The sequence below is a fragment of the Phocoena phocoena genome, chromosome 3 (genome assembly GCF_963924675.1).
Source record: "Phocoena phocoena chromosome 3, mPhoPho1.1, whole genome shotgun sequence".
Taxonomy (NCBI): Eukaryota; Metazoa; Chordata; class Mammalia; order Artiodactyla; family Phocoenidae; genus Phocoena; species Phocoena phocoena.
Genome location: NC_089221.1, coordinates 34,231,919 through 34,251,187, shown reverse-complemented (window position 1 = coordinate 34,251,187; position 19,269 = coordinate 34,231,919). Strand labels below are relative to the sequence as shown.

At 40.8% G+C, this 19,269-nt stretch overlaps 1 protein-coding gene across 1 annotated transcript in view; it reads left to right on the top strand.

Annotated features, from left to right (window-relative positions):
- C6 (complement C6) overlaps window positions 1-4,172 on the top strand; it is an 85,895-nt gene extending 81,723 nt beyond the window's left edge. The window contains exon 17 of the mRNA XM_065874006.1: window positions 3,991-4,172. Coding sequence (XP_065730078.1) covers window positions 3,991-4,172 — 182 coding nt within the window. The remainder of the gene's footprint in view (window positions 1-3,990) is intronic.
- The last annotated feature ends 15,097 nt before the right edge of the window (window positions 4,173-19,269 follow it).

Genomic DNA, 19,269 nt, shown 5'->3' with positions numbered 1-19,269 from the left:
ATGACAAAGGACGCAAGGATATACAATGGAGAAAAGACAGCCTCTTCCATAAGTGGTGCTGGGAAAACTGGATGGCTACCTGTAAAAGAATGAAATTAGAACACTCCCTAACACCATACACAAAAATAAACTCACAATGGATTAGAGGCCTAAATGCAAGACCGAACACTATAAAACTCTTAAAGGAAAACATATGAAGAATACTCTTTGACATAAATCAAAGCAAGATCTTTTTTAATCCACCTCCTAAAGTGATGGAAATAGAAACAAAAATAAACAAATGGGACCTAATGAAACTTCAAAGCTTTTGCACAGCAAAGGAAACCATAAACAAGACAAAAGGACAACCCTCAGAATGGGAGAAAATATTTGCAAACAAATCAATGGACAAAGGATTAGTCTCCAAAATACATAAATAGCTCATGCAGCTCAATATTAAAACAAACAACCCAATCAAAAAATGGGCAGAAGACCTAAACAGACAGTTCTCCAAAGAAGACATACAGATGGTCAAGAAGCACATGAAAAGCTGCTCAACATCACTAATTATTAGAGAAATGAAAATCAAAACTACAAAGAGGTATCACCTCACACCAGTTAGAATGGGCTTCATCAGAAAATCTACAAACAACAAATGCTGGAGAGGGTGTGGAGAAAAGGGAACACTCTTACACTGTTGGCGGGAATGTAAATTGATACATCCACTATGGAGAACAGTATGGAGGTTCCTTAAAAAACTAAAAATAGAATTACCATATGACCCTGCAATCACACTACTGGGCATATACCCACAGAAAACCATAATTCAAAAAGACACATGCACCCCAATGCTCATTGCAGCACTGTTTACAATAGCCCTGTCATGGAAACAACCTAAATGCCCATCGACAGATGAATGGATAAAGAAGATGTGGCACATATATACAATGGAATATTACTCAGCCATAAAAAGGAAAGAAATTGGGTCATTTGTTGAGACATGGATGGATCTAGAGATTGTCATACAGAGTGAAGTAAGTCAGAACAAGAAAAACAAATATCGTATATTAACGCATATATGTGGAACCTAGAAAAATGGTACAGATGAACCAGTTTGCAGGGCAGAAATTGAGACTCAGATGTAGAGAACAAACGTATGGACACCAAGGGCGGAAAGCCGCGGGGGTGTGGGGGTGTGATGTGATGAGTTGGGTGATTGGGATTGACATGTATATACTGATGTGTATAAAATTGATGACTAATAAGAACCTACTATATAAAAAAAAATAGGGCTTCCCTGGTGGCACAGTAGTTGAGAGTCAGCCTGCCGATGCAGGGGACACGGGTTCGTGTCCCGGTCCAGAAAGACCCCACATGCCGCGGAGCGGCTGGGCCCGTGAGCTATGGCCGCTGAGCCTGTGCGTCCAGAACCTGTGCTCCGCAACGGGAGAAGCCCCAACACTGAGAGGCCTGTGTACTGCAAAATAAATAAATATATAAATAAATAAAATATCCTTTGATCCTACACACAGTTAGGAAACTAAAAGTCTTTTTCCCCCTAAAGTTATGGTCTGCCTGTGCCAGCCTTCTTAGTTGGTGAGCAAAAGTCAGTGTCACAGAGATTTCTGTTCCTGTAGCACTACAGAACAGAGTCAATGTACAAACCACTGCATTTATAAAGAGAGGAAACTAAAAATGTATTTTATACCCAACCCACTCATGGAAAATTGGGATATTACTAATTTTGGGTTGAATTGAATGTCACCTTGATTAAATTGTGTTCTTGATTACATTCTGTACTACTTACTCTTTTCCTTCTCTATCAAAAATGAAATGATAAAAAGTTTAAAATGGAACTCCAAAGTAACATGAAGTTCACTTTGCAAAACTTAGAACACAGAAGCTTCCCCAAAGAGCCTACTTTTATAGCTATGAAATGTTTTATCTGAATTTCAAAAATATCCAGCATCAACCAACAGGCGGGGAAAATGTATTCAATAAACATCCATTTAGTATCCAATACGCCAAAGTCACTGTACATAGTAAGGTGAGAGGTGTGACGATAAAGGAGCTTTGTACCCTCAAATTGTTCAGTTTGGGGAGTTAATTTTCACAGTTTTTCAAATGATTACATGAATAACTTTAATACAAGACAGTATGTGACAAGAGTGGTAAGAGAGATAAATACCTTCTGGCCAGGAAGGGTTTCATAAGGATGGAAACATGAATTAGTGGAGGTGACAGGAAGGGCATTTTCATGCTAATAATCTGAAAATCATCTTGCTAGGAGTATTTAAGCTATAACCATACTAAAAGAGTTGTGACCATGGCCTTTCCACAAGCCTGGGGAACTGACATCCTCTCTAGAGGTAGAACAGTCTCCTGTTCTTCACCAAACCCTATAGTTTCCAACGACAAACAAGACTCTCCCCAACTAGAATTTCTCTAGCTGGTTGGCAAAAGTGTAAAAGGGAAATTCACGCCTTTTCATGAACTATTTCCTACTGAGGACAGGAAGCTTATACGCTTAATGATCATCTCCCCATTCCCTTTCCCTATTTTCTCCCATCAGTTGAGACACGTGGGAAAGAACTGATACCTGCCCCAAAGAGACTACAGCCTGATCCTCAGGCTGACTCAGATATTTTGGCAACATAAATTATCACAGATCCACCAAATACGTTTCTTTTTGAATACTTATACCTGCACCCTCAAATTCAGAATTGAAATCAATTGATGAAGCAGAATTAATTGAGCACCTTGTTAACAACTGAATGGGATAAACAGATGGAGGAGCCATAGTTACTGCTCTCTAACAAGGCACTTGTAACTGTCTTGGGAGAAAGACATATGAAAAGCTAACTGACAAGAAAGTATAAAAATATCAGAGGTAGTGCTGACAAATTTACACCATTAAAGTTTATTTAAAGGAAACATCAGTGGGGGTACGTGGCTATAAAATGCTTCATGAAAGAGGTGAGGCTTGTAGACATCGGACATGTGGGGAACTGGAAAGAACACATCAGTCCGGCAAAGGAAGGGGCTAGTGTGGGCAAAGGACACAACCTGGAACACTTTTGGGGTCTTGCTTGGGAAAGAGAGGGAGTCACTCTACCTGGGATGGAGAAAGCAGAAAAGATAATGTTGTGAAGGGATGTTGAGACCATCTGTGGAGGACCTTGAACTTTGACTAAAACATGCGTGTGTATAAATGAGCCTATATCCATTTACTTAAAACTGGTTTAATATGCTTGGCTTTGGTAACTTTACCCCTAAATGATCATTTTAAAACTCTTTCATGAACACAAGATTTATACGAATTATGAAGTGTTGGGGTGGTTTTGAAACCAGGCCTTATAAAAGTATCACCCAATTTAACTGCTTATTAAAAATCCAGATCCCTAGTCATAACCCAGGAATATTCTAGAAAGAAATTTAAAATGTGACACAGAGTTATGTTAAAAGAGTTCAGGCTTGCGAGTCATTCATGATTTAAAATATGCCTCTACCACTTACTAATTGTGGGACCATAGGCGTATCACTTAACCTCTCTGAGCTGAGTTTCTTCATCTGTAGAATTAGTATAATGCCATATCGTTCATATGTTTATTGTGAGAATTAAATGGAATAAATCACACAAAGCACTTGGCATAGTGTGTGGTTTCATGGTGCAGGCTCAATAAACGATACCTTATATAACTGTTCCCAGGTGGTGCCAATGAGAGAAGAACATGAAGGACAGGCTGAAGACATTGTGTAAATGGATTGATTGGATGTGGGCAGTGAGTGAGAGGGAGGTGTCAGAGGTAGCCCAGCTCTTGCACCTTACTGACTTACCAGTGCCCTCTCCTCTCTTATACCCAGATCACACCATTCAGCCACAGTTGGGTCATTGCCTTTGTTCCAGCATTCACACTCATTGCCACCAAAGTGCTCACTGCTCTGGGGACAAGTTAGGTAAAATCAAACCTTAAAGCACTGTGGTGAGTCACGCTGTCTCTCTCATTGCAGCTGCCACCTCCAAGTGTGTCTGCCTATTGCCCTCCCAGTGCTTCAAGAGTGGAAACCAGCTCTTCTGCGTCAAAATGGGATCATCAATGAGCCAGAGAACAGTGAACACCTGTGAAGTAGGAGCTGTCAGGTGTGCCAACAGGAAAGTGGAAATACTGCATCCTGGGGGGTGTAAGACCTAACACAGTTACTGATAAACAGATTTACTGCCCCCAAATAATCCCTACAAAAGGACACTCTTGAACCAACAGCAGACTGTCATATCCAGGAGTGACCAACATAAATCCTTTTGTGTTCATTTCACATTATTGTTCTCCCTGCCTCCCGTGTCTTCTCCCCTGTCCAGTTCCCATCCATGATGCTCTGTAGCATACCCCTAGGTAATAACGTCCACATCAATCTAATAAATTCTTCTGTTCATGTTGCACTAAAATGATGGGACTTCTGAGGACCTTATGAAGCCTGTGGTATTAAGCATCCTGACAAGTAGAAATCAGAACAAAAACTGTAATTTTCTTCAATGAATCAATAAGCATAGAAATCTACAACAACTTGTATAACACATTCTTGAAACCCAACCTTCATGCATTCACTCAACAGATAATTGTGAATGTCTACAATGTTCCCGGTACTGTTTAAGGTGCTGGGGAATCAGCAGTGACTAAAACATACAAAAGCCCTTGCCTTCATAAAGCTCACATTCATGTGAAGGAAGACATACAGAACATAAAATAAGCAAATAAAATATATGGTATGTTTGATGGTGATAATTGCTATGGAGAAGATAATGCAGGGAAAGGTGAGTCCCATCCTTAATCCTCTTCTTACACGAGGAAATATTCTATAGTTAATAAGCATCACAGTAAGGATGATTGGACTCAAGTGGAAGTTGCCTTGCTTAGTTAATAAACTTCTGGAGTTTTCTCCTTAGGAGACTCTCTTTGCCTCAGCTAAAGTGCATCAGAAAGCTTTTAAGCTAAAGTGTGTGATGGATGGAAAATCATAAGAGAATTTCAAAGGAATAATTTTTAAGGTAAGGCATATCTTTCATATTAGGCCATACCAAGTAGACACCCACTTCTTAGAGTATCATTTTGAATTGGGGAAGAGAAACATCTTTGGAACAGCAGTTCTCAAACATGAGTGCACACTGGAATCGCTTGGAGCACTTGCTAATATAGATGCCTGCGACCTAGCCCCAGTTTCTGGTTCAATAGTTCTGGGGTGGGGCCTGAGAATCTGTATTTCTAACAACTTTCCATGTGGGACTGCTCATGATGATGGGGGTGTCGCATTGTGAGAACACTTAGCCTAGAAATGGAGTCATCAAACAGCTAATACACTACTGAAATAATGATCTCAAAACCTTAGCCAGCCAATCTCCAAGCAGGTGAGTGGAAGCAGATTCCCTTCCTCTAAAACTCACTGGGATGCCCAGCTAATGGAAGGGGTCTATGAGTCACAGCCATCTGGCAGCACCCTCTTTAGACCTTATACATTAAATCTCACTCCTCCATCTCATTAATCATAAGATCTTGGCAAAAATATAAAACATCTTGGAATATCAAAGGCTAAGTATGAGGAAGGGAAAAACCAAGAAAGAGAAAACACATTTTCCTGGTGTAACGGCAATTGAGTGGGAATTGATCTTTGCCCAGGAGTCAGTGACGCATCTTTTCCCCAGTCATGCCACCCTACACCCCTCTCGCTACAAAAATGGTGCAGGTCACTTTTGTAAGCTTCGCGCCTTCAGCACTCCCAAGACGCCAAAGTGAGGGCAAAGTTTAGGCATGAAATATTCCCACATTCAAAGGAGAACCACCAACAACTGAGTCAAGACACTTTGCTCAGGACTGACGATTCTCACACCAGCTCCACACCTTTCCGGGCTGTACAGCAAGACTAGGGGTGGGAGGGGAGCCATAGGGAGCTGCAGGCGCAGGAAGGCAGTGCTCATAGTAAGAGTCCTGTTATCTCCCTCAAGTCCTTTTCTTCTCCTTGCTGAGGAGGAGGAGGATGCTGTAAGTATCCACTGAAGCCAGGCAACCAAAGCTTGAAAGAATCATTTGTTAGGGCACTGACATCCAGGATATACAGTGCTGCCCTCGACGGCTGGAGGATGTGGAATCAGAGCTGCCACTGGTGAGCAGGTTGCTGGAGGAGTTTCTGGGAGGCATGGATTCACACCGGGAGAGTTCTCTCTTACAGGAGCACAAGACCACTTCCTGCCTAGGGCATGCTGAAGGCAGGATGATGACAGAATGGTCTGCACTGTTTCCATAGTGACAAGGGAGTGCTGTGGCATGACTGGGAAAAAGATTGATGCAGCCCTTTCTCCATCTCAGTCCCAGGGTGTAAGGAAAGAATGGAGAACTTTGGTGGTTCCCATGGCTCCCTAGGAAGGAGCAGAGAGAAGAGGAAAAGCAGGCGCTCTGAGGCCACCCTGCATCTTGGACATGAACATATGGGAAGCACCAAATGGAGACTTAGCTGTCTCTCTCACAGGAAGTTCTGGGGGACAGTGTTGTTAGGAGAAAAGCAAACATCACCCCAGGGAAACACAGGGGCCACCAATAACATAGGACCAGATTCATTTAGAACAAGACCAAAGGGGACACCCCATCACTGACTCCTGCTGTCTCTCTGAGTTCACTTCCTTCCAACACCAGATCCAGCAGATGCAGGGGACAGGTATCCTAGAATGAGACATGCCTCTCCATCACTTCTATGAGGGGTAGGAAATTTGCGAGAACAATCCTCATCAAGACCCCAAGTCCTCTGACCCAGAAGCCTGGCTGACACTGGAGGTAGGGAAAGAGATGAGATGTAAATTGGATATAAGATTAGAGACTTAAACTGGACTGAATTTTTAAAATAGTGACTGACCAGCAATCCATGTGATCTGTCTCAGACTTAATTGAGGCAAGGGAAGACAGGGATTTGGCAGAACCTAGAGAAAACCATGACTATTATTAGCTTGCTGCGGCCACCATAACAAAGTACCACAACCTGCATGGCTTAAAATAGCAGAAACATATTGTCTCACAGTTCTGGAGGCCAGAAATCTGAAATCAATCTGTCCACCAGGCCACGTTCCTTCTGAAGACTCTAGGAGAGGATTCTTCCCTGCCTCTTTTGGCTTTTGGTGTTTGCCAGAAATCCTTGCCATTCCTTGGTTTGTAGATGCATCACTCCAGTCTTTGCCTCCATCACCTCATGGCCACCTTCACTGCCTTCCTTCTGTGCATGTCTGTCTGCCCAAATGTGCATCATCTTATGAGGAGAGCAGCCTTGTTGGATTAGCGTCCACTCTAATGACCTCATCGTAATTAGATTACATCTGCAAAGACCCTATTTCTAAATAGTTTTACATTCGCAGGTACCAGGGGTTTGGACTTCAACTTATCTTTTACTGCAGACACCATTCAACTCACAGCACTGTGATTGGGAAAAAAATGTTTCCTGTTTACACCCCATAATATAATCAAAGGTTTATACCAGCTATTGCATTCATATTGTTTGATTAAAATCAGTCAAGCTTGCTTGTTTGCCTTATTTTATTCTTTAACTTGTAGCAACCTTCCCTTTTAATGGTCATTGGTTGGTCTTTTTTACCACTTTAGTTACCTTTGTTTCAAAGAATTTTTTGAGTGCAGGAATCCATTAAAGTTTGCATTAGGCTAATTTACATACCATTTACCCGTTGAATTTTTCACACTTTGACATTAATATTTTTTTAACGTTTATATTGGAGTTTAATTGTTTTACAACCTTGTGTTAGTTTTTGTATAACAAAGTGAATCAGCTATATGACATTAATATTAATATAGCAATTTAGTACAGTGTTAAGAGCTAGTGATAAAATTGTCATCATGAAGCAGAGTGCAAAACTGAAACATATTAAATACCTGGAATTTGGACCTAGAATCTCCTGCACTGTCCTAGAAGATTAAACAAATTCTAGATCAAAGGTAAAACCTTCATCCTCTTAGGCTATTAGAGATGAATGCTAAGCTTTGGTGCCTGTAGCTTAAATAACTGGAAACCAACTCAGGTCTTTTTTTTAATATGGATTTTAATTTTTGTTGATTCTGCAAGATATTGACAAAATAAATGAGACCCCAGTTTAAAGAACTTTATAAATAGACGTGCTATATATCTCAGATGTCCTAGAAGCAGAGTTCTAAGACTGTGCTTATTTCCAGTCTTCTGGTAGGGTGATATTCAAGTTTAAATGATGATTTCCTCTTTTTGGAGGTCTTCAGTAAAGCTCACTAAATTTTAAACTAAATTGTTACTCTTTCTACAAAAGCCTGCAACTCCCACAACCAACATTCCTTAGAGTTAAAGACTGAGATCTTCTGTTGTTTCCAGAAGACCAGCCACAAGCTAAACAGAACCCACATCCCTTCCTAAATTCTGAGTAACAAGAATCTGACAGATCATGATGGCTCTGGTTGGTGCTGGGAACCAAATACCCTGAGGCTTGATTAACTGGATTCTGAATGACTGGCTGTCTCCAAGGTCACCTTCATTCTTTTGGGATATATTGTGTGTGGAATCAATGAGGCATCCAGTTTTTAACCAAATAAATGGCCTGCAAAATTATACTTGTATCCATTTTATTTTATGAGCGTGAGACAGGCCACTGCTACACTATTTGTCTTCTTAAGTTCTAGCTACACAGCTTCAGCCCCATGTGTCAAATATCAGTTAGCAGAAGTACGTGTCACCAATCAAGGGACTCCAAAGGACGGACGGTACATTGAAAATCATGCTCACAGAGATTTATATAGAAAGATATTCATCACAACATTATTTATAATAGCAAAAAAATGACAGAGCCTAAAGGTCCAATAATAAATTATACCCCCTTTATATGATGGAACAGTATGAGACCACTGACAAGCATCTTTCAAAAAAGATTTTAAAGGACATAATAAAGTGAAAAGTCAGGCTGCAATACTATATATACTGAGAGTTGTGTAAATTGTGTGTATACACATGCCTTTAAAAACAATGACTGGGAGAACGAATCTCTGGAATTTGGAGTTATTTTTATTTTCTTATTTATGTTTTTCCGCATTTGCTAGATTTTCTACAGTCAGCATGCATTTTTTTAGAAATCTTTTTTGTTTTTATTCCAGTCATGAAGGTAACACAAGCTTATTGCAAAAACCTTAGAAAATACAGTACAAAATTTATTCTTTAATAAGTTATTTTCATTTTGATTTGTTCCCGTGCTCACACATTTGTTATTATTTGTTGTTTGTTGTTAAATATATTATTCAGCATGCATTTTTTAATATAATCAGTCATGAAAATCATTCTTAAATCTTCTCTTCTACTTAGGTAGAAAAAACACATAGCTAATTCTGCTTGTTTAGAAAACTGATAGCAAATAGGCCCTGGAGTTCAAGCCAGCTCAACTGGTCTGGATTGGCGTGCATAAAGCAGGTAGTAGCTTTCAGCCAGACATGTGAACCTCACACGGATGCATTCATTCATTCATTCAAAGCATTGTCTGAATACCTGCTAAGTCACAGGGTTAGAACTATAATTGTGCAAAGATTTTGGACGTACTTACAGTACACTGGGAAGATTTTAAAGATATAATTAAATCAGTATTATACAAAATAGAAAGCTATTTAAAAATTACAGGTATAAATAACATCTTTAGGGAATTAAAAGAAAAGAAATTAAAAGAAATTAAAAGAAAACTGGACAGTTAATAAAATAAAATCAAGCCTAAATTCTCAAAGTTGGAGACACTGAGTAGCTGTTTGAACTTGGACAAACATCTGAGACTGTTTCCTCATATGAAAACCAGACGATATCAGCCAACTCACTCTATTTGTGCTGAGGATTGGCTAGAGTGTACTATATATTTGTATATACACACACACACATACACACAGCAACTACTAAAGAGCCTAGAATGAAATGTGCATTCAACTATTCAAATACTATTATTAGTAGTACTATTATTATTTAACACCAATGGAGAAGAGTGGCTGGACTTCTCCCTTTATTTCCTGTCACATGAGACACTTCCCCTATTGCCATTCTTGCCATTGAAGCTTGATTTATTAAAGAGTCCATGGACTGACTTAGATTGTTCAGGGGCGAGAAATGGCTGGAGTATTCAGACTAAATATTCAGACTAAGTTTTCAGACTAAGTTGATTAAATGTACTTGTTCACTGTGCTTGCACAGGCATGACCACAATTATCAAAATCAGCAATAAAGGTTTTAAGTTCTCTTTAGAATGAATCACCCTTTATACCAAATAAATGGAGATGGCCCAACATTTACAATCAAAAACCTAACAATCTATGATATCAAGCAATGTGGACAGAAGACCCATGATTAGAAAGTGAAGAGGAAATTAGACTGGGCAGCTGGAAATACACTCCAAGGATTACTTGCTTGATACCACCCTTCCAGTATGCAGTGACACAACAGATTTGAAAAAGGCTACATTTTTACCTAACATGAGGGAAAAGCCATACTGCAGTTCAAGTCATGAGATGAGATTTTTTGTCCTTGCTGAAGCTGTATTTGTAGTCATACCAGGGTATAGAGCACCACCCTAACTGAAGCATTTCCATTTTGGTTATAACAACTGCGGACTAATTGTTCCTTAGGGCATGTCTCCCCTTCTGTTGAAAGACAGTGATACACACTGGTACATTGTTGCAGTTGTCAAAAATACTGCTCACCAGTGTTGCTGGCTCTCCATCTCCCAGGGACTTGGCAGGAACATACTTCTTGGCCCCCATGGGTTAGGGTGTCATGTAATTGGTTCTGACCAATAAAATGACTAGAAGTACATGTGTAGCTTCTGGACAAAACGTGTACTTGCTGGCGTGAAGTTTCCCCCAAGCCCCCTTTTCCCTGTGGCACATTTGAAATGCTGGCTCCCCCGTCAACCTGAGTCCCTGAGTCAGTAAAATAAGCAGAGTCCTCTATACTCCATTGAACTTCTATGGGTATATGGCATGAACAAAATATAAACGTTTCTGAGATTGGGGTGGGGGGGGGGTATATTTGTTACACTGTTATCTAGCCTACTTGTCTGATATTAACTGTAACAGATGATATGATGACCTGGGAAGCTGATCTCTTTCACTTGCACAAATTGCATCCCAGGACTCTCGGTTCTCCTATGGGCATTACTGAGTAAATAGGAATTGTACTGCTGTGAACATGGCCTATAATCAGTAGTATGCTTGGGACAAAAATACAGAACAAATTAGGAAAGGGAGTGATTATACTTAGCTCTTAAATACATTCTTTTTTTTTTTTTTTGCGGTACGCGGGCCTCTCACTGTTGTGGCCTCTCCCATTGCGGAGCACAGGCTCCGGATGCCCCCTGCATCAGCAGGCGGACTCTCAACCACTGGGCCACCAGGGAAGCCCCTTAAATACATTCTTAATTGCATCCATCATTTTATAGAGAAATTGATTCGTGGAAAATTAAAATTGAAAGAAAACAAATCCTTACATAGAGAGTTTACCTTCTAGGACTATAAAGAAACATAAATGCAGAAATGGTGAACACACTTTTAACAAACTCCTTAGTATACTTGGGAAATTTTTTAGACGCTTAGAAACACTTATTATTTTAAAAAGCATTTCAAAGTTAATTAAATCGGCTTCATCTTTCTTGATTACCAAATCATTACGATTATGTTTCATATGTTTGCTTATCAAAACTACATTCTAAAGAACTTCAGGCATTTGCTAATGGTGTAGATACACAAAAATGCATTTTTCATTCTAATTTCTAATGCTTGGATATAACAAAATCTAACTAGTATACTGTAGCACAGGGGTCCCCAACCGGTCCCAGCCTGTTAGGAACCAGGCCGCACAGCAGGAGGTAAGCGGCAGGCAAGGGAGCCTAGGTAGCTTCATCTGCCGCTCCCCATGGCTCCCCATTGCTCGCATTACCGCCTGAACTGCCACTCACATTACCACCTGAACCATTCCCTGTCCGCCAACCCCGTGGAAAAATTGTCTTCCGTGAAACCAGTTCCTGGTGTCAAAAAGGTTGGGGACCGCTGCTGTAGCAGGTAGTATTTATTGCCCCTCCTCCCACATTTTTTCAGCTCCCGGCCAATGGCCAGTATTTCAGGAGAGGCTGGTGCCAGTCCCAACACCAGACCCAAGAAGTTAACCACAATTGGTTTAAGTCAGTTAATGGGGGTTCCATTTCCCTTCCACAGGTGGTTTGGACATGGGCAAGTGATGCAAATCTGATGAATGAGCGGTGAGGAGAATCTTCTGGAGGGCTTCTTAGAAGGAGTTTCTCACTCTCCAAGAGTTCACAGGAAAAGATGGTCTCTTCTGAACGTTGCCATGTCTGAATGTGATGCTGGAAACTACTGCAGCCATCTTGCCACCATGAGAAGGTTTCCATTTGTGGTCTAGGCCAACCTATGGAAGAGGCTCCAATAGAGGCTTTTGTGGTCTCTTAGACCGAAACCTTTGTGGACCCTTGTGAGATCACTGAGCCACTGAATTACCCAACTCTGGAGCATTCATGCTTCTGGTCTTCCTGTTATAAAATAATACAATTTCTCTATAGCTTAAGCTATTTTTGAATTGGGTGTTCTGCTACTTGTAGCCAAAAGTATCCTGATTCAGAAATTAGGCTTGTTGTACCTTCATGATGCTGGTAGATTGATAATACATTTTTCTTTTAAATGACTATAACTTGTTTTTAAAAAATGGAGAATTCTCTCTCTTGGTTGATGATACTTAACCTGTATCTAACAAAAAGAAGATGAACCTTCAGAAATGGGAACTCATGAGGCAACAATTTAAGTGTATAATAAATTTCTTCATTATTTCTTAGAAAACCAAAGTCGCCTCTAAAGCTTCCCAACCAACCAGTAATTAATTGTAGGCCTATTGAGCACTCAGTGACATGTTTAATTCTCTGAGGTGAAAGGGAGACCTAAAGCTTACTAAGCCACTACTGGGTGCCAGAATCATCGCGTAAGTATTTTATTAGGCCTCACAGCCACCCTAAGACATAGTAGGTATTACTGGCCTCATTTGGAGATGAGGAGACTAAAGATTAGAGGCCAGAGCTACTTACCAAAAGTCTATACCTCATAAAAAGCAGAGACAGACTCCAAACTTGGCCAGTCTAACTCAAGAACCAGGGGCCAACGGTATTGTATCAGTGCTAAATGTATTGATTTTATAATTATATTGTGGTTATTGTAGCAGTTATAGAGATTGCTGCAAATCTTCGACACTCTTCCATTAAGATATGGGTTCTACAATTGTCCATCAGCAGATGAGTGGATGAACAAACTGTAGTATATACTACATACAATGGAATATTATTCAGCTTTTTTTTTTTTGCGGTACACGGGCCTCTCACTGCTATGGCCTCTCCCGTAGCGGAGCACAGGCTCCGGACACGCAGGCTCAGCGGCCATGGCTCACGGGCCCAGCCACTCCGCTGGGCATGTGGGATCTTCCCAGACCGGGGCACGAACCCGTGTCCCCTGCATCGGCAGGCGGACTCTCAACTACTGCGCCACCATGGAAGCCCTTATTCAGCTTTTAAAAGAAAAGAAATTCTGACTATATGCTACAACATGGATTAACCTTGAAGACATTATGCTAAGTGAAATAAAACAAACATTGTATGATTCTGCTTATATGAGTTTCTTCAAATAGTCAAATTCATTGAGACAGAAAGTAAAATAGTGGTTGCCAAGGGCTGGGAAGAGGAAGGAATAAGGAGTTATTTGTTTTACAGGTACATAGTTTGAGATGGGAAGATAGAAAATTTCTGGAGGTGGATGGTGGTGATGGTTCCACAAAAATGTGAATGTATTTAATGCCACTAAACCATACACTTAAAAATAGTTAAAATGGTAAATTGTATGTTTTGCATATCTTACCCCAAAAATTAATAAATAAACATAAATAAAAAAGATGTGGGTTCTAATCTCCCTACCCTTGAATTTTGGCAGACTTCTGACTACTTTCATTAAGGAAGTAGAGCAAAAGTGACGTTATGTGACTCTGAGGCTGTCCAAAAAAGGCCTTGACGCTTTCACATTGTTCACAGAAACACTCATTCTTAGTGCCCTGAACTGCCACAGCAGACGCCCAACAGCACTGAGGCAACCCAAGTAAGGGAACCCAGTGAGGAAACCAAGACACAAAGAGGCCACATGTAGGGGTCCTGGTCAGCAGTCACAACTTAACCCAGATGTTGAGATAACCAGTCCAGACACCAGACATGTGAATGAAGAAAGTTCTAGGTAGTTCCAGATTCCAGTGTTTAAGACATCTCCAGAGGTTTGAGTCTTCCCACTTCAGGCTCCAGACAGCATAAAGCAGAGGCAAGCCATCTCCACTGTTCTCACTCCAAATTCCTGACCCACAGAATCCATAAACAATACAAAATAGCTGTTGTTTTACACCATTAAGTTGGAACTGGTTTGTTATATAGCAGTAGATAACTAGAATAATTATGCAAGAGAATGTCTCTGTCTCAGGAAATATACATTGAAGTACATAAGAAGAAAGGATATGATGTCCACATCTTACTTTCAAATGGTTCAGGGGTGCAAAATATATATATGAATATAGAATATATATTCTCTCATATATATATTAAAGAATTATAAAAGTGGCAAAATGTTAACAATTGGTGAATCTGGTTGGTGAAATGGGTATCGAGGTCTTAGTGTTATTCCTGAGATGTTTTGTAAGTTTGAAACTGTTTAAAAATAAATGTAAAAAGAGAGAAGCCATGGGCTTCCCACCATTACACGTATGAGACATCATACCTTATAAAATCATAGTAAAAACCCAAAGCAATATCTAATTTTTTGTTGTCACGTGATACAAACCACTTCATTCCATTTCTGCACATCAATCTCAGTCTGGAAGGGAGATATTCAGAAGTAAAACAGAGCTTCCTTTTCACCTCAGAGTAAGAGACAACCACGTAAGCAGAACACAGCATTGTGGTCTGATCTGGAGCATAGGACGTATTTTAACATGTACCCATTTTCTATCCAAAATATGGCTTTGTAAAACTGTAACATGCAATTATGGTGTGCTCTCCAAAATGTTTGTTTGAATAAGTGTTTAAAAGATAATAGGCACCTAAGAAACTGAATAGGGTCTCCCACTCTCCAAAGGAGAGTTGGGTGCTCTTATAAAGCCAAAAACCTAGGTGAGAGCAGATTAAAAAAGCAAACAAAAAGAGCTGGATTCTATTTAACTATAAACAAGAATCAGTTAGTACTCTTTGCCTGGCTGATGGCAGCTAATCATTCTACACTGAGCATTAGCGATCACAGCCCTGATTGCTCACAAGCCTCTCATTATGGGGCCTGAGTAGACAGAGGGAAAGAGCAGAGCTCTGGGGTTGAATTTCACTTTGTGGATGCTGCCTTCTTCACCCGATCAATATGCCCATTTTACTCAAGACCAGAGATCTCATTTTTCAGATTGTTGTGACTTTCTGCCCTTCCGTCTAAACAATGGCTGTAGTCTTTGGAGGACTTTACTGCTTGCCTCCCTTCCCAAAGAGAGTGGCTGGGCAGGAGCAAAGAAGGAGGATCGGGTCCAAGCCCAGTATCTTCTGTCTGTTAATGCAAGGGCACCAGAATCAATGACCATAAGACATGTTTTCGTGGAGCTATGGGCAACTGAACTGAGAGTAACTCAGGAGTGTGGCTTCTGGGTCCTCAGTCACTGGAAGCCATCCCCTTAGTACCACAGGATTGGCCAATAACACTAAGAAAGTCTCAATTGTGCCTTTGTTTTCACCAGGTGCTGCCTCTATAACAAATTAGCATAAACTTGGTGGCTTAAAATAACATACATTTATTATTTTATGGTCTGGGAGTCAGAAGACCAAAACGGATCTCAGCTAAGAGCAAGTCTGCATTCCTTCTTGTGGCTCTAGGGGCAAATCCCTTTCCTTGTCATTTACAGCTTCTAGAGATCATCTGCCTTCCTTGGCATGTGGTTCCCTTCTACCACCTTTAAACCCAGAAATCTCATCACTCTAACCTCTGCTTCTGTCATCACATTCTCTTCCTTATCTCTCTTTTCTCTTCTCACTTTCTCTTATCAGAACGCTTATAATTACATTAGTCCCACCCAGATAATCCAGGATCATCTCCCTATTTCAAGATACTTAACCTAATCACATCTGCAAAGTCCCTTTTGTACATGTAAGGTAACACAGTCAGAGGTTCTGGAGATCGGGACAGACAGCTTTGGGGAGTCATAGTTCTGTCTGCCACATTTGGTATGCCCCACATGTCATTAGCCATAACAGATCAGAGTTCTACATGAACTTGGAAGTTGTTTTTTTTTTTAATTAAAAAAATCATTTTACAAAGCAGAAGACCAACATCATTCCTGCAAATAGTAAGGATATCCTGCCCTCTTTGCTCCTGACCCCATAACAAGGGACCACAGTTGCTAGAACCTTCCAAAATACTTGGATTTGAATATTATCAAGACTGTCTCCCTATCTCATATTTAAGTTCCTATAAGCATTCTGCCTTATTCTCTATCTCCACAGATGAGCTCTGTCCCATAGTAGAAAATATGATAGCCAGATTTTAAGGAAATAATGAGTAGATAAAACTTGGCTCTCTGAGTCTCAAGTTAAAACCCCAAGAAAGACTCTCATTAATCCTGTTTCAGAGAACTTCCCTGATAGCGCAGTGGGTAAGACTCCACCCTCCCAATGCAGGGGGCCCAGGTTCGATTACCAGTCAGGGAACTAAATCCCACATGCATGCCATAACTAAGGTGCCTGCCTGCCGTAACTAAGACCTGGCACAACCAAATAATAAATAAATAAATAAATCCTGCTTACGTAAGATGGCTACCTCTAGACCAATCAACTGTGATCAAAGAGCAAGGTCATGTAGAGCAAAGCAGCTCTGGCACTAGCACTCTGGAACAGAGAGAGAGAGAGAGAGAGGTGGGGGGGTAGGGGCGCAATCCCCTTGAGATTGGATACCGTAACTAATACAGCCATGCAATGTCACAACAAGCTTCGAAAACGATACCTCCCTCAGAAAGTGGAGACACTGTTACCACAATAAGAAATCTCCTAGCAGTGGTTCCCCAACCTGGTAATCATCAAAATCATTTGGAGAGCTTTTTAAAAATATTGACTCCCAGGACTTCCCTGGTGGCGCAATGGTTAAGAATCTGCCCGCCAATGCAGGGGCCACCAGTTCGATCCCTGGTCCGGGAAGATCCCACATGCCATGGAGCAACTAAGCCCATGCGCCACAACTACTGAGCCTGTGCTCTAGAGCCTGCAAGCCACAACTACTGAGCCCACGTGCCACAACTACTGAAGTCCATGTGCCTAGAGCCCGTGCTCCGCAACAAGAGAAGCCACCGCAATGAGAAGCCCGTGCACTGCAACAAAGAGTAGCCCCCGCTCACCACAACTAGAGAAAGCCCACACACAGCAATGAAGACCCATCTCATACCATACCAACAATAAATAAATTAATTAAAAAATATATATATTGACTCCCAAGTCCCACCCCCATCTACTAAAATAGAATCTCCAGAACTTAAATAAAAGCACACATTCAATTAAAAGCCCAATCAGGAAAACTCTTTCAGATCTGGGCTGAGGCAGGCAATTTATAACAGGAATCATATTACCTACCTGTTCTGAGTCCTTGGACACTGGTGCTAATCCAAACTCTATCCCTCACCCACTTTCTTACACCCACTTTAAAGCCTCCACACCTTTCCCAGGTTTGTACCAGTGCAATAAGATCACTCAGCTACCTGAACCTTTCTCTGAAAGTTTGTTCCTTTACAGATTGTGCTCAAGTCCTCCACCTTGGCTGGACGCACTAGCTGACTCTAGCTTTAAGCTCAGGAATCACAGAAATCCACACCCACTGGTTAAGGGAACTATTTCATTCCTACCCATTACCTCTAGAATGTTTACTGCTCTAAAAGAGCAAGGAATGGAGGAAAAATGAGGAGAGAAAAATGGTGGAGAGAAAAATGGTGGAGAGTAAAATGAAAGTACTATGACAGACTGTGATGAAAGAGAAAAGAATGTGTCATGTAGGCAATTTAGGCACAAAAACAGAGATACAGACCAATGGAACAGGACAGAAAGCCCTGAGATAAACCCATGCATATATGGTCACCTTATCTTTGGTAAAGGAGGCAAGAATATACAATGGAGAAAAGACAGCCTCTTCAGTAAATGGTGCTGGGAAAACTGGACAGCTACATGTAAAAGAATGAAGTTAGAACACTCCCTAACACCATACACAAAAATAAAGTCAAAATGGATTAAAGACCTAAATGTAAGGCCAGACACTATAAAACTCTTAGAGAAAAACATAGGCAGAACACCCTATGACATAAATCACAGCAAGATCCTTTTTGACCCACCTCCTAGAGAAATGGAAATAAAAACAAAAATAAACAAATGGGACCGAATGAAACTTAAAAGCTTTTGCACAGCAAAGGAAACCATAAGTAAGATGAAAAGACGACCATCAGAATCGGAGAAAATATTTGCAAATGAAGCAACTGATGAAGGATTAATCTCCAAAATATATAAGCAGCTCATGTAGCTCAATATCAAAAAAACAAACAGGGTTTCCCTGGTGGCGCAGTGGTTGAGAGTTCGCCTGCCGATGCAGGGGACACAGGTTTGTGCCCCGGTCCGGGAAGATCCCACATGCCATGGAGCGGCTAGGCCCGTGAGCCATGGCCGCTGAGCCTGCATGTCCAGAGCCTGTGCTCCGCAACGGGAGAGGCCACAACAGTGAGAGGCCCGCGTACCGCAAAAAAAAGCCCAAACAAACAAACAAGCCACTCCAAAAGTGGGCAGAAGGCCTACACAGACATTTCTCCAAAGAAGATATACAGATTGCCAACAAACACCTGAAAGAATGCTCAACATCACTAATCATTAGAGAAATGCAAATCAAAACTACAATGAGGTATCACCTCACACCAGTCAGAATGGCCATCATCAAAAAATCTACAAACAATAAAAAAAAAAAAATCTACAAACAATAAATGCTGGAGAGGGTGTGGAGAAAAGGGAACCCTCTTGCACTGTTGGTGGGAATGTAAATTGATATAGCCACTATGGAGAACAGTATGGAGGTTCCTTAAAAAACTAAAAATAGAGCTACCATATGAGCCTTTAATCCCACTACTGGGCATATATGCTGAGAAAACCATAATTCAAAGAGTCATGTACAATGTTCA